Here is a 25,666-nt window from a genome sequence, read left to right as displayed (position 1 = left end):
TTTTGAGAAATTCCACTAACATTTCTTGCATTGCCAGTTTAGTGGTGATAAACTTTGTTAGCTTTTGCTTGTCTAGAAAACTCTTGGCTTCAATTCTGAATGAAAACCTTGCTAGGGAGAATTCTTGGTGGAATTTTTTCCCATTCAGCACTGGGTATGACATGCCATTCTCTTCTAGTCCACAAAGTTTCTGTTGAAAATCTGCTGATAGCCTTATGCAGTTTCCCTTTCATGTGACATGTTTTCTCTTGCTGGTTTTAAAGACCCTCTTCTTAACTTTTACCATTTTTATTATAATTTACCTTGGTTTGGATCTCTTTGAATTCCTCTTATTTGGAACACTGTGGGTTTTTTATTACCTGGATGTCTGCTTCCTTCCCCAGAGTAGGGAACTTTAGAGTGAATATTTCCTCAAATTTTCTCTTTTGTTCCTCCTCCTGGAAATAATACAAGTACTATATTTCTACTTTTAAAAATTCTTTTTTCTGCCTGGGTGAGTTCTATTGCTGTCTTCCAATTCACTTTTTTTGCTCCTTTGTTTCATCTAGTTTGCTACTGACCCCTCTACTGTATTTTTTAAAAAGTCTCTTTGTATTCTTAAGCCCTACAATTTGTTTCAGTCTTTCTTAAACATTCTAGTTCACCCATTATTCTCCTGAGATCAGTGAGCATTTTTATAACCATTTTTGAATTCCTAAGTAGTGCTAATCTTCATTGTTAGGGTCCTTTGTTTCCCAGAATTTTGTTTTACTCTCTCATTTGGGACATTTTTTGTGTTGCCACATTTTGTCTGATTCTATGTATTTGCTTCAATGTTCTGGTAACTCTACTACCCATCCAAGTCCTGAAGGTTTGTTTTTATGTTGGTGCCATCTGGAGTCCAGAAGCAGCTTGATGCCCAAGCTAGATGCCCAAAGTTCATCCTTTGTAGGTGCACCAACCACCTGCTGTGTCAGGATAGCACAGTGGGCTGTACTGGCAGCCTATGGTACACTGGTTAGTTTTGGCTGTGGCCCTCTACTCTCCCTCTCCATATGCGCACACACACATATATATGTGAATACAATCATATTGTGGATCCTTTGAAGGAACAATTTCTGTTTTCAGTATTTTATATTTGTTCTGATACAGGAGGGATTCTCCCAGAGAAGTTATTATCCATGATTTGGTTTGAGAATTGCCTGGTTAGTGATCCCTTGTACTGAGAGAGCATATAGTATATACCACAATCTGGCCTGTCTACTATACACCACAAATAGCAGTTATAACCTGAATTCTTTAGATCCTCAATATCAAACTATGAAACTAACAGGATGTTACTATAGTCATCTTCGAGTCATCTCTTCCTTCAACTTAAAGTTAACTTTGAACAAAGCAGCAAAGGACAATTGGTCAGTTTTCTAATTCCATATGGTCTGCACCTTACTTTAATATTCTAGTCTGTTTACCAAGCCTGTGTCTCCTGATACCATATGATGGGTGCATAATAAATGCAAGTAAGCCTTTTTTATTAGAATTTCTCTTCATTAGTTTTTGTCTCAGAAGAGAGCCTGCATTTCAGTATTGGGGTTAAGTTTGGGATTTTCAGCAGATAATTTATGATTCTAGGCAGATTAAGACATTTCAAATAAACAGTGGCCTAGTAAAAAGCACACTGACTAGTGGGTCTCTGAGTATGATAGCATACCACTTCAGGAAGGCAAAGTCATCTTTCAGTAGTAAGCATAGCTTTCATCAAATCTATTTCTTTACTATAGTTCTAGATGACTTAAATGACATGGGTGCCAATGTACTTTTTTTTTTTAAAGATGTCATTGAAAACATACTTAAGTGTATAATGTGATAATCTGACATGTATACATTGTGAGAGGATTCCCCCATAGAGACAATTAATAAATGTATACATTTCTTGGACAAGAAAATGTAAAATTCTGCTCTTTTAGGAAATTTCATTTCTGCAATAGTCATCAACTGCAGTCACCATGTTATACAGTAGATCCTGAGACTTTATTCATCTTATAATTGTTTGTACTCTTTTACCAACTTCTGTTTCCTCTAGTGTGTGGCAACCAATTTGCCACAATCTTTACTGGGAGCTTGATTTTTTTTTTTGAGGGGGGTTGAATAATATCCCATAGTATATACACACTACATTTTATTCATCCACTGACTTGGGTTTTTTCCCTATAATTTAGCTATTGTGAATAATACTTTTATCAACATGGGAATATAGATACCTTTCTGAGATAATGATTGTTTCCTTTGGATATATACCTAGAGGTATAATTGTTAGGACACATGGTAATTTTATTCCTCACAGAGGCTGTGCCAGTTTACATTCCCACCAACAGTGTTCAAGGGGTCTCTCTTCTCCACGTATCTGCAGGCATTTATTATCTCACCTTTTTGATAGCACCTCAAAGGTATTAAGATGACTACTATCTCATTGTGGCTTTCATTTGCTTTTCTCTGATTAGTGATGCTGAGCACTTTTTCATGGACCTCTTGGCTATTTGTATGTCTTCTTAGGAAAATGTCTATTTAGATCTTTTGCTTATTTAATTGGGGTGATGTGTGTGTACATATTAACCTCTTATTGAATATATGGCTTGCAATATTTTCTCCCATTCTGTAGTTGTGTTATCACTTTGTTGATGGTTTTTCTTTGCAGAAGTTTTGTTTGATGTAGTCTAAAACATCATTGCCAACACCAATATCAAGGAGCTTATCAATTTTTCTTCCACAAGTTTATGGTTTCAGGTTTTTTGTTCAAGTCTTTAATCTTGATATTTTATAAAACTGTGAATCATTATTGCAGGAGGGTCATATCAATTTTCTCCATATTCAAATTTTAGTATATGTGCTGCTGAAGTGAGCACTTCAATATTTGCTGAAAAAAGTGTTCTTTCCCATAGTATATATGTTATGGGCTACTTTGTTGAAATGAGTTCTATATAAGTGAGTTTATTTCTGGGGAGATAGAAATTTAATTAATTTTAACATCCCACAAGGTCATACTAATAAAATCAAACTGCAAATGTCAAAAATGTACTTGCACTAATGATACAAAAAGTCTCTAGAGTATTAAATCCACTGTTTTGTTGGGTAAGAAAACTAGATATTCATTTCACAAAATCCATATTTAAAGAAACCTGTCTTAGCTGCATATTATCAACAACACTCATTTTTTTTTTTTTGCAATTTCCCATAATGAATTGTCATCCTGTTTCCTCAGTGGTAAGGGCCACTTGAGCGTCTTCAAGCCGACTGGATGTAAATACTTCCACCAACATCTAGTATGTTGTATAAGTCCTTTAGAGAATTCTCAGAATTCATATTTTTGCTATATAAAACACAGACTTTCACAAAGAGTTCCTTTGTCTTCAAAGATAAAACTCCATGGTCTCAATCTTCAAAAGGGTGTGCCTCACATAAAAAAGCTGTTTATTCAGAAAAATCATCACCCAAATTTATTTTAATCTTATAAGTGACTGAGTCCAAACACAGCTGCCAGCACTTCCTGGTCATCTTCCTCTGAGTCCTGGGTCAGGTCAAGTGCTGGCTTTGGAACCTTTGTGGCCAGGGAACCAGTGGGGACTGAGTCCCAGTATTTTTCTACTCTACAATATTTTAAAGTTATCTTTTTATTCTGCTCCCTAGGAGATATTACTGATAATTTTCAATCATTCTGTTTCATTTATTGAGTTTTCTCATACCATCCTTTCCTTTTTCTTTGGATTTTATGATTCAATATTTTCTTGACTCTAGATGCTAGAAGACTGGGTACAAATTTCCCCCACTATCAAAAAGTAGAATAGTTCTATTTGGTAGGTTATTTTTGGAGTCTGAGAATACTAAAAATTTTCTTACCATATAAATGAATAGTAATAGTATTTCCAACTCCAAAATGCAAGAATCCTAAATAAATTATTAGTATATCAAATCCACTTGTTTATTAAAATACTAATGTGACCAAAGAAAGTTTATCTTAGAAATAAAAAGGACCTTGACAATATATTTATGTTCATTAGGGGTCACATGAGGAAAATTATTGGATCATTTCAAGATCTATTGAAAATCCATTGTTAAAATTCCACATCTGTTCCTGAACACAGCTGTAATAAATGAGAATTGGAAGAGGTAAATGGAGGAAAACTTCCCAAGCTTAATTTCTTCATATCACCAATACTGAAATTAGCAAAAAAAAAAAAAAAAAAAAATCTACACCAATCGCTGTTACTCTATACGATATCTGGTTAAAATTGGTTATTATATTAGCTAGTGGCTTGTCTAATGAGGAGAATGAGAATAAAGGACCCATTCTTTTCTAAAATTGAAGTATCACTGAAGGGAAGGAAGGAGCATGAGATCAGGCACAGATGAAAAGCGCGATGGCAGGAAGTCTGGCAAGCGGGCAGCAGCGATGAGAGAAAAACCACAAGGGTGAGCCTTGTCATATTTACAATTTGTGTATGACTAGTCTAACTCTAAAAGTAATAGCAATAATATCCCAAAATAATTAGTATACATTTAGTTTACTAATAAAACATAACATTTCAAATATAGGTTTGAAACAACTGAAATAACAGTATAAATTCCCTGATAGGTATCTCCTCTCTAGTTGTGGTGACATAAAATTTGAATTTTATTATTTTCCCTCTTCCTTTTCACTCACAAATGCAAACACTTATCTAACTACAAACTTTTAACCTCTCACTGAGATTCTAAGCTAATTAAGAAAGTGCTTAAATCTATCCACCTGTCTTTTGTTTTGCTGCCTACCTGGGCCTTTCTCAAGCAGGCAGAAAATCTCCAATCAGTCTGTTATCATGACCAGAATGCAAGAGATTAGTGACCAGGGAGAGAAGCAGAATCGGTTTACATACTTTCAGGCAAGAGAAAGCTATTACTTCACAGGCAAGAAATCTGAGGCTCTCTGACCTTAATTTAGAAAACCTGCAGTTAATAATCACATTAAAGTTGGTTTTACAGGCCGGACAGTTTTTCTTTCCTCTGTTGTTTTTAAAATTTGAGTGAACTTTGTGGTTACCAAAATTATTTGCCGAAAAGCATATTTTAATATTTAAAATGTTTATAATGCAGATTTTTTTTAAACAATAAATACTCAGGTATTTATGTATACCTGAGTTAAAACACACTTTTGCATTAATTTTTCCAAGGTTAGTAACATTGCTTGCATTTATCCAGGGTGGAATTTAGCAATATAACTTGTTAATGATGAAATCAAAACACAACTCCTTTCTTAATTGAGGAATAAAATGGGTTTTCACTGTTAGCTCAAATAATGTATAGATCCACTCACCCTTCCTTCCAAAAGGACAATTGTTTCTCCAAGAAAAGAGAACGAAGCCTGAAGCTACAAATTTAGTAAGAAAAATGGGTCAAAGAACAGAAATGCAAAGCCAGAGAGCAAACTGGAAGAGGCTGTAGCAGGTCACTATGCAGAGGTTTTGATAACAGCAAACTGAACTTGGTTTCTTTTCATAATCAAATGCTTAATGAAAATAAATCTAATACCATAAGCCAAAAAGAAGTCTAAGTGATCTTCTAAAGTGTGATTAACTTGACATTCTACTAAGGGCACTGTCATAGTTGAGCCCATTTTAACTGCTTCAATATTATTCACTGTGTTCACTAGAAAAACAGTTATTCTGAGTCTTCAAATACCTGTTCTTTTAGAGTGATCTACAGTTTATATGTATGTTTCTCTGTATAAGCAATTGAAATGAAATTATAGTCCAGCTATGGAGACGATGCTCACAGAATGAAAATATAGTGTGAATCTGTTATCTATTTAATCTATCCATATAGAAGAAAAGCTGCAATGTCATCTTTCAGTTCCAAAAAAGTTTCAGTTTACAAAATATTACCAATATACTTTAGAAAATATGAAAATGTAATTTATACTCAAAGGAAAAAAATCGCAGTCATGTTTGCTACTTCCATCATAAAAGGAAAAAAATATCTATTACAGATATGAAATCAGTCTCTCTGGGGTTAAGCCTAGAGGAAAAGAGACTGACACATATGGGATAAATTTGCAAAAGTCTGAAAAGATGTATTTGCCTACTATTATTGTAAATTATGGATAGATTTTCTAGATATATAATACTAACTAGCCATCTCAAGGTTGAGTTGGTTGCATCATGTATATTCTCAGCATTTAAACTTTCATCTCTCAGAAATACAGACAAATTAACTTAAAATATTGCTCTACTAAATTCCCATCTGCCTTGGACATTGTAACAAAAAGTTAGTGCTGTTTTTAAAAAAGACACTAAATGAACTGTTCTTTTTCATTATGTACCTGAACTAGAGTTTTGGGACCATTTTGGTCTCACAACTTTCTAAAAACTATTTTGGCAATTTTTATTCATGATATTAATAATAATTACATAGTACTAAGTTATTTATCTTTGTGAACAATCTTAGGATGATAAACATGTCCCTGTGGCATTCTTAGCAGAAAAGAAGTTCTGGGGAATAAACAGTAGTCTTTTAAATGTGAATTTAAAAAGATCTATATAATAAAAATATTCATGTGTAATTTAAACACTGACACTAATATTTCCTGTAGTTCATTAAGAAAAATTAATCATTTATGTAACAAGTGGTTTTTTCCTTTGGTAGTTATATCTATGAATCATTTTGCAAGATATTTTTTTCATTGTTAGAAAAGACTAAAGTATACTAACAAAATTGAAAAGGAAATTTGTATCTTTTCAGTAACCCCTTAAATATTTTATCTATAGAATTTATTTAGTAAAGGATATTTACTGTCATTTATAAAAATAGATTATACTCATGAAAATAAAAATTTCTCTCAATTTCAAGTAAACATTTACTGAATATTACATCTTAGGTATTGTGGTAGGTGTTTTTATAAGATTCTCTGCCTTAAATTTTCTGACTAAAAGCACCCAAAGTGCTAAGTCAAAAACTTTGCCTGTAAACATTTTGTCTTCTGAATGTTAAGGACTCAGCCTACTCTAACTTAATTACTGAGAAATGTTAGCATTACAATGCTAGTAGTTTTTGTGTTTGAATGTTTTATAACATATATAGATATTTTTTCATTAAAAAACTTGTCAAAGTAGATGGTAGGTATCATCCTTGAGATAAAAACAAACATAGAAATAATGCTCTTTTAACTAATGCAAACCACCTGTCTAAATATTTATATTCAACATTAAAAAGATCCAGCTGAAATACAACTTCTCTAATTCTGATCAACCTGAGAACTATTTTCCACAGTTAAAGGGACAATAAAAACAAAAACTAGCATTGTTTTTCTGTGATTAGGTTACAGTATTTTAAGTCTCTAAACATTAGAATTCCTCACACAGCTGTTAATTGTGGACCAGGGAGCTGGCTGACATCTGCTTCTTGCTTATTTCGTTAATGGTTCACTTCCAGGTCCTAAAAGGATTGTAGCCTTTTTCCAAAGATAATGTCGGACCCATCTATGTCTGCCTCTACATAGTTAGCTTGTTCTGGTTTGTCACTCTCCGTACAATGCAAATCTGAGTGAACTCACATCTGTCACCGATCGACCCAATTCGTGGGCAATCTTTTCCCATCGACCTGGGGTCCCTCCAGGGAACTTAACCATACTTCTTGTCAGCTGGCTGAGGTCCTCTTCTGTCCATTCAGGTGCCTGCAAAACATTAAAGAAAAAAAAAAAAAAAGGATAATTGGGAGAATGTTTGCTAAAACATTTAATAAGCTTGTGAAACATATTATTTGCAATATATTTACTGCAAAAACAACTTAAAAAGTATCTAACAGTATAAAGTTTTGAATTGAATATTTAACATTAGAGTGCAATACTCCAGCTTTATTTTTCTATCTATGCTAAATAAGAAAGCAGAAATATTGTGTAGCTAGGCTTTTGAAGACATTAAAAGAAAGGACAATTCAATTTTGCATTAAAGTGAGGACCCATTCTCAGAGCCTATAAAATGTATTGTGTCACTGCTGTTTACCAATGCCTCATGTTACTAAACCATAAAGGTCTTCAAGTTTTAAGAAAAATTATACTTTAAAGTAAGCAAAGGGAATATAGTACTTTAGAATCAGAAATGATAGATATGTTTCGGTTCATTCTATTCTAAAAATAGCATTTCCAAAAATTTAACTTATCAAATGCTAGCATTTTACAAAACTTCAGAGCAGAAAATTAGAAACTCTTGCAAATCAAGACTTAAGCCATCAAATCCATGCAAGTCAACATTTCATTTTTAAGGTGAGAAGCTTCAAACAGTTGAACAAATCATTAAACTGAATAATACCTTAAAGCTTATAAATTTTTTTTTGTAAAAGCAAAAATTTTAAGAGTAAACATATTCTCAGCATTTGATTCAGCACTACCAGCTGGTCCAACCCTCAGCTAAGCAAAGAAAAATAAATACCAAATAACAAACACGTTACAATTTACATTTTTACATTAAATTTTATACTAAACTATTCTTTACAGAACAGTAACCACTCTGGTATTAAACAATAATACTTTAGGAGTCAGAAGAAAGATGAAGGAAGCCTACCTTATTTTACTTTAATTAAAAAGAAAGGAAAAAAAAAGAAACCTTTGAGACAAATACCTTTTCTAATCACCATTTCCGATAATGAACGGGCATACATCAGGCCGTTTGCATTACAGAACCATCAGCACAGAACAACAGTCAGAGGTGAGTGACCCCAGGGACTATCTCCACAGCTACAGCAAAGCTTCTCCCTGACACTAATCCTCCCTGTCATTCTCCCACTGTGCTCTAACCACACTGACATCCGCCTGCCTCACTGCAAGCTTAACGGAGCCCTTCCTGACTTTTTACTGTCTCCCCCAATCAATGGTTCAAGCGTGCTCTTTTCACCATGTCCAAATGGCAGCTTCACTCATAATCAAAGTGCATTGCCCCTGTTAAAGGGCTTTCCGAAAGGCTCTCCCATTTGCATTCATTTGCAAAGCAAACTACTTTTATTCACTTTGTTCTGCTATCAAGAATGTTCCCTGAAGCAGATAAATTGGCATAAATACAACCTGCCACTTAAGAGTCAGTAAATAATAGCCAATAGTAGGGAGGATTTTATCAATCATTCTATTTTGTATCCACTAAAAGCTGAAAGCCTCCAACATATTCATCAGTCCAACCCTTACCATACATGCATAAATTCACTTATATAAAAAGGTAACCTACATTGGGTATGGTCGGAATTTCTCTGACATTTAGTGAATATTAGATAACTAATTCTCCATATCAGATAATTAAACATTTTACACTAAGGGCTTTTTCTTTCTTTTTGCTTATTTGTTTTTACTCTATTTGGCAGGAAAAAGTATTGTTCAGATATTATGAGGAACATACTTGTATTTTCAAGGAAATTATTTTTATTGCTTAAAAAGCTGAAATTTCAATAAGTACACCAACTGGCTTTATAAATGCAAGAGTGTAAAAGAATTTAAACGTAAGCTTATAGTACAGTCATACCATGAAAAGCATTAAGTTAAACACTGTGGAGACATAGTATTCAAACCATATCCATATCAATGCAATTTCACACTAAATCAAATCATCTTATTTCTGCATTAATTATAACATTTTTGCCTCAAACAAAATGTCTATAATGTAATATAAACTACACTGTTTCGCACAGCAAACTAGTTTAAAAATTTTCTATTTTTAATAGATTGACTTCCACAAGTACGTTGCATATATGAAAAATGGACATTAAAAATCAATCTGCAGTCTAAAACTGCAGTGCTTTTTTGGTCTAGATAGGCAAAGTATAAAATCAAATATTGTGGCTGATATCCTAAAAAATCATCTATTGCTGTAAGTCTTTCAGTTTATGGCTATTTCATGATCATGATTTTTATTAATATTTTAAAAATAAGGTCGAAACTAACAAGGACCATAATCTGCAATCTTTGAGAGAATCCTTTTAGCAATTCATTATTCTATCTCCTACAGCTGTAAGGCACTTTGGTGTATGTGTAATTCCTCAGCAATAGTTAGCTGTGTCTTTAGAAGCAACAGAGCCTACTGTGATCCAGCTACTACAGCAGCCATGAGGGTGGTCATGGTGTGAATGTATTCTTCTTGTTCTAATCTGAAGCCAACTGTAGCTGTGAAAGTCAAATGAATGCATAAGCATACGGCTTTGCCACTTAAAACCATGTGTGTCCAATATTACTGAGACACTGGGCCAAAAATTCATCTCTACAGTAAAGTAATGGAAGATACCACATGGTGTGGGGACAGCTGTTGTGACTACACAAGCATTTCAATTTTGCATCAGAAAAGCCTCACTCTGGGAATAAATCTCCATACTGAATACAAAATAAAAAGTAAGTTTTCAAATTATTCAATATTTTATGTGATGATGAAAAAATATCTAAAGTAAGAGCTGCTATGAAAATTTAAGTTGCATTCCCAAATAATGTCCATTTGGGATAGACTTCTGTCATAAAACCAATTATGTTCAAAGATGTGGTCTCTTTGAAAATCCTTATATCCATGGGAAATAGGAGTTGGACATTAAAGTAACCTATACATACTCCCCCCCCCCCTCAGAGCATTAGACCATAAAATGCTAATTATAAGCTATCATGCAATTTATTTGGTACTGAAAATTTATAAAAATGTATGTACTGCACTTTCAAACTTGGTAACAAAAGATCTATTATTAACTAATAGATACTGAAACTTCTTAATGAATAATATTTCTATTGAAATGACCTGTTAATTATTAGTTATATAATTATAAAAGTTACATTTTTGGATTCAACTATTTTTAGACTCAGCTCAACTCATAAGTTCTATGAAATTTTACGTAAGAAAATAGTATCTTTACAAAGTATCACCCAGGTGTATATCTCCTAGTGCAGATATATCTAATAATCTGCTCCCCCTAATTCTATACTCTGTATTGATTTTGTATTTTAGAATATGCATTTGGCCTTCAGCCATCCAATTTTTGTATCTAATTAAAAATAAAAGTTAAGTGCCCTTGACTATATGTGGAAAAATGGTACATAAAAAACAAATGAACTTAAATGGCTTTGTATTTTTAGGATGAGAAAGTTTTCTTTCTTTTAGGATTTATTTATGCATACAAGAACTGGGGTACAGGCCAGAGGCGTTGGGGGTGAGAGGATTCACCAGAGAGAGTGGGGGACAGAACAGGCAGATTGACCAAAGTACACTGCTGAGGGGAGCAGCGGGCAAGTCAGGAGAGGTCTGATGCACCATGTGAGTTGCTCCCTGGCCGGGGATTGAATTTGTGCTGCAGGGGCTGCAGACAGTCCCATAGATTGCGTCTTAACCTCTTGTGCCACCAGGGAGGCCCCGAAAGTTTTCTTTTGAAGAAAAGCTTGTAACTCATCCTAACCACTGTTCTAATGTCATTCTTGAGCAGCAATCATTACTTCAAACTGACCAGGAATGCCTCCTTATCTATGGCTTAGTTGCCTTCTGGACCAGTATTCTAAACTGTGGTGTGTAAATTGGCACCAACCTCCAATTTGTTATCTATCTGTGGTGGCAGGATAAGTTTAGAAATTTAACTTGGGGCCACCACCACCAAGTGTGTGATCCGTAGACTTGAACAGAGTATAAGCCAATTGGGGTGATGTTAATATGCTAGGTAACATGTTAGTATGCTAGGTAACGTGAGCTACATTCCTTTTAAGCACAATAAGACTAAAGATTGGTCAGAAACAGATGGAAATAATTTTTAAACTTGGTCCTTAACTAAAGCTGAGTCAGCTTCTACAGGCAGTTTGAGGTCCTTTACTACAGAATTTAAACAATGCAAATTGTTCAAATTCCCTTGTACCTCCTTTTTGGGGAGCAGCAATAAATAAATTCTCCTTGAAGAGACAAAAATGTTTGACCCTTTCCTTTAAAAAAATATTTTATGCCAAAAGTGTTGGGATGATTCATTACACAGTAAAATATAATTAATACAGGAAGATCATTCTAGGAATAAGAAATGGCAAGTTGCAAAGGCCTCGAGGTCACAGCATGTCTGATGTTTGAGGTAGCAAGATGACCAGAATGGATGGAACAAAGCAAGCAACTGGAGCAAGCAGAGGAGATGAAACCAGAGAGGTAAAGACATGAAACCACATCAGTCCTTCTACTCTTGACTCTGACCCAATGGAGTCAGAGCTAATGGAAGGATTCCCCCGCAACCCCTTTAGTAGCTTTCGTGATTTTGTCTGTTGAGAAGGGTTTATTTACAGAGGGGCTATTTAACAAAGATTTGGGTAAGCCAGTGCAGTAACAGTGCTGAGAACTAAAAGCTGGAAGAGAGAAAAGATCCCAGAATAGTCTCCTCACAAGATAATAGCGAAATCAGGAGGAGGGACAAAGGTGATCCAAGATGACCATGTCCAGTACTACAGCAAATTAAGTTTGGAGTAATTTACCATAGAGACCCAATAGTTGAGCTACATGGATATGAGGATGTGGTAAGAATCTCAGAGTTCTATTTAATGATAGTGCTAATCTCTACAATTTTCTTAGTAAAGGAATACTGTTTTTGATTTACTATTTGGGAGTATCCTTTCTCAGCTGGGGTTCCTTGTCTAAATCTAAAAACAAAATTATTTGAGAGCCATTTTTTCAATTCTCCCAAGGATGGTACACAGAGTAGGAAAGAAGTTTACTTGTTACATACAATAGATGCATAAAGCATTAGAGCATAATTCTTATGAAACCCTGTTTGAGAAAGGCTGAATGAGTCACTCCACAAAGTCTGCAAAATTGAAATCTTAGATTGATTGCTGCTCTTCAGGCTATTTTTCAATAAAGTTTTGGCCCATTTTTATTCCTTTTTTAGAATACTGTTAAATAACAAATTGGAGGAGTGTTCTATTCTGTACACAGTCTTTTACCCAATTTTCCTGTCCCAGCCCACACATTTCTTGAGCTTTTCCCGCTTCTGTGACATGAGTCAGCTTCTCCTGGCTGCAAGGACTAAACAGTAGGGAAAGCTAAGACTGCAGTAGTTACAAATTATCCATTGCTTTCCATCTTCTAAAATTTCATTAATATTTCCTGCCTGATATAATTGTTTCATCTTTTTTCTAAGGGTTATATCTTTGTATTCTCTCTCTCTCTTTTTTTTGTGGTAATTTAGAAAGGAGTAATGATAAATATGATCAAAGGTGACATATTTATCAAGAATTCCCACAAGATTTCATATGGAAAAAGTTGTAATATTTAAAACTGTCACACACTTGCAAATTCTAACCTAGATAGTATGTACTATAATCACCCATTCATGGTAATATTGTAATAGTCTGACTCCATTTTCAGGTGTTTGGTGATAGCTTTGAAGTCTCACTCCTTTAAGTGGCCTTGGATCCTGTGTCTGAGTCCAGACTCATCTATGTGTTAGCCTGAAATGTATTTAAATTCCAGCATGAGCCATGACTGATGCTAGACTCAGGGGAAAGACTTATTTGATGACAGCCTAGCTGTACATCTCAATCAGATGTTGGTCCCCATTCTTTAAAGGGTTCGGGGAAAAGTCTTAGAACTAGTAAGATATTAGGTCCACTGGGTGGTACTTGAGTGGAGGAATAGTGGTGCCTATTTGAAGAACAGTCATTATTTGAAGGGTTGAATTACAGGATATCCCAACTTGTGAAAGTAGAACTTTACATTTGGTAGGTTATTTCTGGATCTGGGAATGCTCAAAAGAATTTCCATATAAACTTAGGTGACAATGTTCCCATACCCAAGAATACCAAAAGAAATGTTCTGCTTTCAGATGGCAGAAGAAATGTGTACAAAGCTATAAACTCCTAAAGGCAGATGGCTGCCAGAACCTTACAAAATGCTTTTGCTACTTCTGCTGCCTCCATCTTTGTTGCAGAAAAGATCTTGATCTTCAGAGTTATAGGGGAAAAGACCCATGGCATAGCAAAGGTGTTACTTCAACTACTGTCAGGGGAAGGATCCTAATCCTTATTACACTGATTACAGGCTGTCTGGAGGAAAAAATATGAGCAGTATAGGAAAAAAACCTCCCTGAAGTATGTCTAGTAAGCACTACCACCTACAAAAAAAAAAAAAAAAAAAAAAAAAGAGGAGGTGACATCACCAAGATGGTGACATAGGTCATTCCTTTAATAACCATTCAAGACAAAACAACACTGAGAGGGTCCTACAACATAGCTGAAGCATCCCATGAAGCTCAGGCACTGACACAGACAACATTAGAAGGGATGCTTCCAAGGTCTGATCTGTGTGAATGAAAGTGGGTTGAGAGAGATGCACAAAGATGGAGGACTGAAAGGGTGGGGATGGAGAAGTGTGTTGCTAGTCCAACCAGAGGCCCTGGGGAGGGGAGAATAGAAATGATGTAGAGTTCCATGTCTTTGGCTCACGTGAACCCCAAAGAGGTAGAGCTGTAGTGCTCCACATGTGTTGGAGGTAAGGAGAGCAATAGAGACAGCTGACAGAAGACTAAGTCTCAGACCCAAAAAGCTAGAGAGGAGAGAGAACAGTGGGCCACACACACGAAAGGTCTCATCAAGTAAGCCCTCAATAGCAACTAGGCTTCCTTATGCTGTGACCCTCCCGTCTCTCCACTGAACAGTGGCAGCTCTTCTACCATTTCTGGGTTGCCAGTGGAGCCTACAGCAGTCATCAATAGTCAAAAAATTAAGGGATAGCACCACCTACTGGAAAACAAAAAGATAAGCATCTAATACTACCTTGTATCCAGCTCTAGGTGCCTAGTGTTGCTCTGAGTTTTGAATCACTTATGAGGCAGACAGTAATGGATTCTCTAGATTTTAAATACAAGCAACAGATAATAAAAGGTGGTAGGTAAGCCAAATGTTCATACAGAGGAATATATGCATTGGCAACTTGAAATTTCAAGATAATGAAATCACGAGGAGAAAATAACTTTCTAGAAACCATATTTAAAGAGATCAAACTTTAAGACCTAAGAGAAAATTCAAAATATTTATCATGAAGAACATTAAAGAGCTAGAATAAAACTCAGAAAAATTCAATGCATTCAGTAATAAAATTAAAGAGAAGGAAGAGAATGAAGCTATAAATAAGAAACTAACAAAGTTTCAGAATGTGAAGAACTCAACAGATGACCTGAAGAGTGCCAAAGAAAGCTATGGAAATAGAGGCTTAATGGAAGAAAAAAATTAGTGAGCAGAAATACAGAAACTCAGAAATGACATAGTCACTCAGAGGCTCTGGGGTGGGCTGTGTGAAGGATACCTAAAGAATGCCTGAGAAGGGGTGAATCTAATCAGGTAACCCTCCACCTGGAGGGCATGTGCCTATAGTTAGGAGGAGGAATTGTGGAGTCTCCATGGTCCGTGAATTGAGGGTCATCTCCATGAACAAACATAATAAAGCAATAATAAAGCAACAGTGGAAAAAAAAAACCAGAAAATATCTAGGTAGAAGAGAAATAAATAAATGAAGAAACATGATGAGAACTTGTGGACTTCATTAGGAAAGGCAAGATAAGTATACTGAATATCCCAGAAGGTAAAGAGAAAAGAGGGACTTATTCAAAGAAATAGTAGCTGAGAACTTCCCAAAGCTGGGGAAGAACCTGAATATACAAGTCTATGAAGCTAACAGAACACCTGGTTATCTAAATGCAAACATACCTACATTAACACATATATTAGTGAAACTATCAAATATTAGTTAAAGGCAAAGAACATTAAAAGAGGCCAGGGGGAAAAGCATGTAAGATAAAGGCACTTCCTTCAAGTTACCATCAGACTTCTCAGCAGAAATGCGACAGGCCAGGAGAATGTGCCACAATACTCAGAATACTCAAAGATAAAAGCTGTGAGGTAGTTTTGCAGAATATTCTTGACTTTCAGATATGAGGGAGACATAAAGTTGTTTGTCCAAACAAACAAAAGCTGATGAAGTTTGCTGTCACTAGACCTCCACTAGGAGAAATGCTGTGGTGGAATCTCTATTTTAATTAAAAAAAAAAAAAGAAAATTCACCAAAAAACGAAGGCAATAAACAGAAAGAATCAAAAAAACAAAGATAAAGTAGTAACAGCAAGCCCTTAAACAGCAATAGTTCCTTAAAAGTTATATGATACCCATAAGAGAGTCACTTAGGAGTATTAAAAACAACAGACTTAAAATGAAAGGGTGGAAAATGGTACTCCAAGCCAACAGAAAAATATTTAAATGTAGGAACTGCTATACTTTATATCAGATACAACAGACTTCAAACCAAAAGGTAATAAAAAGACAAAGATGAACAGTGTGTAATGACAAAGGGTTAAATACAGCAAGAAGACATACAAGTATTAATTTGTGTGCACCTAACATAGGACCACCAAAATACATAAAGCAAATATTAATGCATATAAAGGGGGGAACATAGACAATACAAAAACAGGAATAATATGGAGTTATAATACCCCACATACTTCAATGGAGAGATGATCTAGACAGGAAATCAACAAGGAAGCATGGCCTTATGACAAATAGATGAAATGAGGCCAACAGAATTTTTTAAATATTTATTTATTTATTTATACAAGCACTGCGTACAGTCAGAGGTGTGGGAGGGTGAGAGAATTCGCCAGAGCCAGAGCGGAGAGTAGAACAGGCAGAGTGACGAAGTACAGTGCTCAGGGGAGCAGCGGGCTGCAGGAGAGGTCTGTGAGCCATCTGGGACCCTTGCCCAGCGGCCGGGGATCAAACCGGTGCTGCAGAGGCTGCAGGCAGCTTCACAACCCAGCGCTCAATTGCTGCGTCACCGGGGAGGCCCCCAATAGAAATTTACAGAGTATCCTATTCCAAATCAGAATGAACATTCTTCTCTAGTGCACCTAGTACACTCTCAGGACAGACCATATGTTATGACAAAAATCAAGACTAAACAAATTAATGAAGATTGAAATCATATCAGGCATCTTTCAAATCATAAAGGCAAGGAACAAGAAATCAAACAACAGATGAAAGAGAGAAACCCTAAATATGTGGACACTAAACAATATGCTATTGAACAACTTTTGGGTCAATGAGAAAATCAAAGGAAAAAAATGGATATAGAAGAAACATACCTCAACATAATGAAGGCCATATATGGCAAATTCACAACCCACATCATATTCAACAGAGAAACCTGAAAGTTTTTCCTTTAAGATCAGGAAAAAGACAAATATGCCCTTTCTTCACCATTATTATTCAACATAGTACTATAAGTCCTATCCAAGTCAATTAGATAAGAAATTGTTATCCAAATTGGGAAGGAAGAAATAACACTGCCTCAATTTGCAGATTAAAAAAATGGTTAGAAGTAACAAATGAGGGGCCTCCATGGTGGTGCAAGGGGTTAAGCACCGTACTATGAAGCAATTGGCAGCCTCTGCAGCACAAGTTCGATCCCAGGCCGGCTAGGGAGCAACCCACATGGCACAGCAGACCTCTCCTGACTCGCCCGCTGCTTCCCTCAGCAGTGTACTTCAGTCAATCTGCCTGTTCTGTTCCCCACTCTGTCTCTGGTGAATCCTCTCACCCCCCAAGCCCCGCATCTGTGGCCTGTACCCCAGCTCTCGTATGCATAAATAAATAAATCTTCAAAAAAAAAAAGTAGTAACAAATGAATACAGTAAACTGGCAGGCTATAAAATACACAAAAATCAGATGTGTTTCTAAATGTAAATGACAAGCTAGCAGAAAGAAATCAAGAAATAATTCTATTTACAAATGCATAAAAAAGAACATATACCTAGGAAAAAAATTAGGCAGGAAAATAAAAACATACTCTGAAAACTATAAGACATTGTGGAAATAAACAGAAGACACAAAGAAACGGAAAGATGTTCCATACTCATGAACTGGAAGAATTAACATCACTAAAGTGGCCATCTTACCTAACACAACATACAGATTCAATAAAATCCCTATCAAAATCCTAACTGAATTTGTCACAGAAATAAATTCATAAAATTTATTTGGAACTACAAAGAATTATAAATACCCAAAATAATCCTGAGAGAAAAACTGAAAATGGACCTCCATTCATCATCCCAAAATTCAAACTATCCTACAAAGGTATAATAATCACAACAGCATGGCACTGGAATAGAAATGAACACTACAGATTAATGGAACAGAATTGAGAGCTCAGAAATAAACCCACACCTATATGGACAAGTAATTTATGACAAAGGAGCCAAAAGCATAGAATGGAGAACCTTCAATGAATGGTGTTGGGAAAACTGGACAGTCACAAGCAAAACAATGAAACTAGACCACTATCTCACACCACACACAAAAACGAACAATTGAGAAAGATTTGTGTGTAAGATTTAAAACCACAAAATAAATAGAAGAAAACAAAGGTAATATACTTGACAACTCTGGTGACAACTGATGCTTTGGAGACTTGACTTGAACAGCAAAGGAAACAAAAGCAAAAATTAACACACAGAACTATATCAAACTAAAAAGCTGCACAATGAAAGAAACTATCACGAAAACAAAAAGGAATGGGAGTTGAATGGGAGAAGATATTTACAAATCATAATCCAGTAAGGTGTTCATATCCAAAATATATAAACAACTCATCTAACAACAACAACAACAAATCCCAAACAACCCAATTAAAAAAATGGATGGATGATCTCCAATGAAGACACACAGAGGGCCAGGCCAACAGGTACATGTAAAGATGTTCATCATCTCATAGTATGGAAATGCAAATTGAAACAATGAGATATTGTTCTCACACCTATGAGAATGACTATTATTTAAAGAAACAACATATGGGGGCCTCCCTGGTGGCGCAGGGGTTAAAGCCTCAGCACTATCAAGCTATTGGCAGCCACTGCAGGACGAGTTCAATCCCTGGCCAGGGAGCTACCCACATGGCACAGCAGACCTCTCCTGTCTTGCCTGCTGCTCCCCTCAGCAGTGTATTTCTGTAGATTTATCTGTTTTTGCTCCCCACTCTGTCTGTGGTGAATCCTCTTACCTGCCCTGCCCCCTGGCCTCTTTTTTTTTTTAAAAAGATTTATTTGTGCATACAAGAGCTGGGGTACAGGCCAGAGATATGGGGGGTGAGAGGGTTTACCAGAGACGGAGTGGGGAACAGAACAGGCAAACTGACTGAAAATATACTGCTGAGGGGAGCAGCAGGCGAGACAGGAGAGGTCTGCTTCGCCATGTGGTTTCTCCCCGGCCTGCTGGGGATCGAACTCATGCTGCAGAGGCTGCGGATTGCTTCATAGTGAGGTGCTCAACCCCCTTGTGCCACCAGGGAGGCCAATAAAAATAAATCTTAAATAGAAAAAAGGAGTAACAACAAACACTAGAGAGGATATTGGGATAAAGGAACCCTTGCAAATTACTGGAATATAAATTGAGCATGAAAAAACTGTGTAGAGATTCCTGAAAATTTAAAAATGGAATTGACAGATAATCATACAATTCCGCTTTTGGAACTATAGCCAATGAAAGAACAACACTAACTCATAAAGATATATGCACCCCCATGTTCACTGAGGCATTATTCACAATAGTCAAGAGCTGGAAATATAACATGTTATGGTAACAGATGATTAATGATGATGTGGTGTGTGTGTGATCTCACAGAATACTATTAAGCTATGAAAGAAATGAAATCCTACTAGTTGCTTTAACATGGATGAACCTAGAGGATATTACGCTAAGTGAAATAAATCAGAAAAAAAACACAGATGTGGAAGATAAACAAATGAACAAAACAGAAATAAGCTCTTGAGACTATTAAGAATCTCTTCTGTAGTCTATCTTGCCAGTCTATCTTTCCAATCAAAAGTCTAGTGGGAATTGACAGAAATGCTTTCATCCCAAAGCAGGTATCCAAGGATGAGGCTTTGACTAGTAGTCAGGCTCTTATACTTAACTTTGGATTTAGACTGTTGATAGCAGACCACTAGAGAATGATGAAGTAATCTACAAAAATCTTGGTAAATTTTTGTGGTCAACCTACCATTGTGAAAAACTCCCCGAACCTTTATGCAGAAATTGAGTTAGAATTTAAGATATGTTATCTTAGTAATTGCCAACTTTAAAAAAATTGTCTTTTTATTACGACCATTTTAGTGAGTGTGAAGCAACATCTCATAGTGGCTTTGACTTATATATACTTCCCTGATACAAAATATATATTCTAGATTCTGATAAGGTTCTGGTACCTAGAGTACATAAAGAACTCTTATTCAATAATAAGGCAAGCAACCCAATTAAAAAGTAGATAAAAATCTTAATGTGCAATTTTCCAAGGATATAAATGACCAAAAAGCATTTGAAATATGTTCAGCATCATAAATTATCAGGAAAATTAAGTCAAAACCACCTTGGGCAGATTTCTGAGAAACAAGGTTCAAGAGCTCAGGAGTTAGGGCCTCCCTGGTGGCTCAAGAGGTTAAGTCTCAGCACTATGAAGCTATCTGCAGCCACTGCAGAATGAGTTCAATCCCTGGCCAGGGAGATAACCCACATGATGCAGCAGATCTTTCCTGTCTCACCTGCTGCTCCCCTCAGCAGTGTGTTTCAGTCAGTCTGCCTGTTCTGCTCCCCGCTCTGTCTGGTGAATCCTCTCAGCCCCTGTACCTCTGGCCTGTACCCCAGTTCTTTTATGCATAAATAAATAAATCTTAAAAAAAAAAAGAGTTCAGGAGTTATACAGTGCTTTGAAGGTTTTCTTATGTATGTCTGGCCTTGTGGAAGTACTATACCTGTATTAAATAATTTAATCCTCATAGTGACATACAAGATTGTTACAGAGCATTGAAGATTAAATAGTTTGTCCAAAATTTTAAAAATTGACCCACTAAGAATTAACAAAGTAAAATATTAAAAACTTGTAGACATTAATAAATGAAGTCAGATTTCTGAGGCTGAGGGAGGGGACAGGTAGCAAGGATCTAGGTGTATAAGGGATTGTGGTGGGGAAAAGAAAATCCACCAATGTTTCCCATTTCCCAGGAACAAATCCAGGTTCCTATGCTTGAGTGTAAAGATTTGGCATTAGGCCCTTGCCTATCTCTCCAGGTTTATTTCATTTTAATATCTGCATCATACCCTTATCCTTCAGATACCCAAAACTACTGACTGAACTACAAGCTGTTTCATATCTGTGTGCATTTCTGAAAATTTTTCCTCTGCCCAGAATGTACTATTTTGCATTGTCTACCTAATGATCACTTCTCCTCCATTAAGAAATTATTGTACTATGGGCCTCTCCATAAGAGCAGTGGGTTGAGCACAGTGCTGTGAGGCTGTCCGCAGCCTCCACGTTGCCAGTTCGATTCCCACACGCTGTGGCAGACCTCTCCTGTCTTGCCTGCTGCTCCCCTCAGCAGTGTATTTCAATCCTGCTGCCTGCTCTGTCTCTGGTGGATTCTCTCACCCTCCCTCTTATTTTTTAAGATAAGTCTTAAAAAAAAGAGAAATTATTGCATTATAATGATCTATTATATAGCTGTTTCTCTGTATGGAGAAACTTAAGATTTGAAGCTATACCTTTCATTCCCATATCCGTAATGTCTAGAATACATTATAAAGGTAATGAACAGTTGAATAATTTGGAAAAAAGTAGAATTCAGAATAGGACATTTTGTAGGTAGAAAAATAATTTCTAGATATATTATTAGAAGATAATTCATACACAAGTGGGAAATGATAATACATATTTCTCCCGGGATCAGTGATGCTCCAAATGTAGACCTCTTGTGCAGTAAAGTTAGAAGTCTATTAAAGAGACATTTTCATGTCTCAAGAGACATATTTATTTATAGATTTACAGCTCTTAAACATGAGCTCAAAGGAACAACTACTCTGTCTTCAGGCAGAAAATTTCCTGCATTATCCTATTTGGGAAAGAAGTAACTGAAACCAAAAGAAATTGAAGGGATTTTTAAAAATCAGAATTTGTTTGGCAAATGGCAGAGGGGAAATTAGAAATCTATAGCATTTTCACATTGTATTTACATCTAGATGCACTATAGTTGAAGTGCACTATATCAAAGATCACATTATTCAACAAAATGGTACTTGATTCTTAGGTTGGTAATTGGTATTCTATATGTACACTAGAATCTCATTAGCTTAATTAAAACATGAAGGATACCATTTTAAGTAGTTATATTGTATTAGAACAGCCTCATTGCAATGGTTTATCTAAGCCCTAATATTTAATAAGATATTAGAATTATAAGGGATCAGAGGCAATCCAGTCCAAAACTTTCTTTTTAAGATAGAAGAAACTAAAGCAAGCCTACAGAAGTTGAAAAAGCGTCATCAGAATAAGAATACAGAAAAACTAATCTATAATAATTCATAAAATCATAATTTTTTAAAAAGTACAAATGTTATTTAACTTTTCACTAATCTCTGTAACTTCAGAGACTTGAACTGAAGTCTAGAAAATCAGGAAAAAAATAGAAAAGTGGGTGAAAAGTGGGTACTTAAGAGTTGCTTCTTTGTAAAGGTAGTAAATTTTTATGTTTTATCCATATCTCCTTATGACCATTAATATACACATCTATAAGATGGTTCCCTAGAATGAGGGGAAGTTGATGTGAAAAAGTGTGAAAATCAATCTCTTACCAGGATAAAATTACAGCATGCTATGTTCCATGATATCTATATAAATGCCACCAATATATTTAACTGCATTTTTAGACATGGTAGTTTTAGTTTTTTCCCTTAACTTAACATTGGTTATGCTTTTTCTCACTAATGCTTATTTTTCTTATTCTCAAAGGTATTCAACTGTCATTTTCTTTCTTATTCATTCTGTCTTAAAAAGTTATTAATTTTATACGCTTTCCATTTACATATATCAAAGTCAAGTTTTCATACCTGTACTTATATGAATAAAAACTTCTATAAATTACATAGCGATTATATTTTTATAATTTTGGGGAAATGGCTTTTCTTTCAATTCATAAAAACAATTTAAAATGTCAAAGAAAGAAAAGTATACCAGTCCATGCTCTGAATGTATCAAAAATAAAAAATAAACACTTTTAGAATTTTTAAAATTTAACAAGAAGGATTTGAACTTCAGATTTCCTTAACTGGATCTTGGTTAAACTGTACTTACTTACTATAGCATCCATAGCTGAACCAAAGTTATGAGAGGTCTATAACGCAATGGCCATGCTCCTATGGCAACAGGGTATCATAATCAAGAGCAAAAATACTGGAGCCAAATATACCTCTTTTACAATCCAAATTCCCTTGATTAATAACTGTGTAAATTTGGGTAAAGAACATAACTACTATAACCTTCAATTAACTCATCAGTACATGGGGGACAATAATAGGTGCTCACATAGTTGATGTGAGGCTTAATTTATATAGTTCGTGTATAATACCTTCCATTACAAAAAATACTCAACAAACATTAGCAATCATTATCATGTTATCACTTGAAGGGAGTTATCTGCTACTCTACTGGAGTTGCTATAATTGACACTGTTAGAAAATAATTTGGAGCTCTAGAAAAAAATAATTTAGTGTGGCAAATAGACATCAGAAATCTAAAGTTACCTGTATATGGCTGACTACATATCTGGATCATTGTTGTAGCTGGAAACAAACAATCTCTATGTTTACAAATAAATTTTGAAGAACTTACAAAATAATAAAGATTATTTAATCTAAAATCTAGCTAAAGGCAAAAGCCTACTCTCACAAGGCCTGGAACTTCAGGGAACAGAAATAAACTAGAGTTCATACCATGTGGAAAGTCTTAATAGAACATTGTCCTTCCCCCAGTAAAACTGGGACATGTGTTAAGGACAACATCCACAATTTATTTTTTTATTTTTTATTTTTATAATAAATTTTATTTTTATATTCCCCATACAATTGCAACCCCCCCATTCTGACCCCAATCCCTCCCCTCCCGCCCCCCACTCCCCAAAAAGTGTCTCTGGTTCATAGTTTTTTGTTGATTTTGATTTTCACTTTCTTATAGTTATTCATTTTCCTGGTCCCTTATTTAAGTTTTCTAGATTCCTGCTATGAGTGAGACCATCCGGTATTTTTCTTTTTCTTTTTGGCTTATTTCACTGAGCATGATCCCTTCCAGTGCCATCCATGTTGCTGCAAATTGCATGTGTTTATCTTTTTTGAATGCTGAGTAATATTCCATGGTATATATGTACCACATCTTCTTGATCCAGTCATCTATTTTTGGGCATTTGGGCTGTTTCCAAAGCTTAGCTATTGTAAACAGTGCTGCTATAAACATAGGTGTGCAGGTGCTCTTTGGAATTGATGTCTCTGTGTCCTTTGGGTAAATACCTAGGAGTGGAATTGCTGGATCATATGGAAGCTCTATGTTTAGTAGGTCCAGAAATCTCCACACAGCTCTCCACAGTGGTTGGACCAGTTTGCACTCCCACCAACAGTGCAGGAGACTTCCTTTTTCTCCACAACCTCGCCAACATTTGTTGTTGCTAGTTTTTTTAATATGTGCCATTCTCACTGGTGTGAGATGGTATCTCATGGTAGTTTTGATTTGCATTTCCCTGATGACAAGTGATGTTGAACATTTTTTCATATGCCTGTTGGCCATTTGCATTTCCTCTTCAGAGAAGTTTCTTTTTAGCTCTTCTGCCCATTTTTTGACTGGGTTATTTTCTTTATTGTTGTTGAGTCTCATCAGCTCTTTGCAGATTTTTGTAAAGAGCTTCTGCACAGCAAAAGAGACAATAACAAAAACAAAGAGAAACCCCACTGACTGGGAGAACATTGTTGCACCCAACACTAATGATAAAGGACTGATAACATCCACAATTTAAATCAAATTAGAAGAAAAAACTCCACACATGACTTCTATCCACATGTGACTGCAAGGAAGGGCATTTTCCAGGTGCCCAGCATTTCAGTGTGATAAAAGAAGCTAGTGAGAAGTTGTAAACATGAGCTAGTCCTCATCAGGATTTATATCCCAAATTTATATTACTTATGGAATCTAAAAAAGCCCCAAGCCCTGAATTCACTTTATTTTTTAAAAAGATTTATTTATTTATTTATACAAAAACTGGGGTACAGGCCAGATGCGCGGGAGGGTGAGAGGATTCACTAGAGACAGAGTGGGGAACAGAACAGGCAGACTGACAAAACACACTGCTGAGGGGAGCAGCTGGCAAGACAGGAGAGGTCTGCCGCACCACGTAAAACCCTTGCCGGTGGGCCGGCCGGGATAAAACCGGCGGCTGCAGAGGCTGCGGACAGCTTCACAGTGTGGTGCTCAACCGTCTGCACCACCAGGGGAGACCCAATTCACTTTAAAGTGGTACTATATTAGTAGTGTGACCATCATTAAGTTCTGGAAGGAATTGCATTCATATAAAAACCTCAACAAGCTCACAATGAAAAATCAGTTCCCAATAACAAAAAAATCACTTTGAAAGTGATTTTTTATAATATTTGATAGCATCCTACAAGTAATTTAGCTTTACATGTAGTTTAAGCATGGGAGAGAATAAACATATTTATAAAAGTAATCTGATCTATATGATAAATGATAAACTATCATTCAGGAGAACATTTTCGATACATGGGCATGTTGTTTAGGTAGAGGAAGTTATCATTTCCTCTAATAATACC

General features: G+C 35.7%; 1 protein-coding gene across 1 annotated transcript in view; it reads right to left on the bottom strand.

Moving 5' to 3' along the window:
• DNAJC1 (DnaJ heat shock protein family (Hsp40) member C1) overlaps positions 1-25,666 on the bottom strand; it is a gene marked incomplete at both ends in the record, with an annotated part of 121,511 nt that overhangs the window by 11,152 nt on the left and 84,693 nt on the right. Inside the window, one exon of the mRNA XM_084253409.1 lies at positions 7,559-7,678. Within this exon, the coding sequence (XP_084109535.1) occupies positions 7,559-7,678 (120 nt within the window). The remainder of the gene's footprint in view (positions 1-7,558; positions 7,679-25,666) is intronic.

Source organism: Talpa europaea (genome assembly GCF_964194135.1).
Source record: "Talpa europaea genome assembly, chromosome: 14".
NCBI lineage: Eukaryota > Metazoa > Chordata > Mammalia > Eulipotyphla > Talpidae > Talpa > Talpa europaea.
Note: the sequence above shows the minus strand (reverse complement) of the source record. Positions and strands in the feature narration are given on the sequence as shown.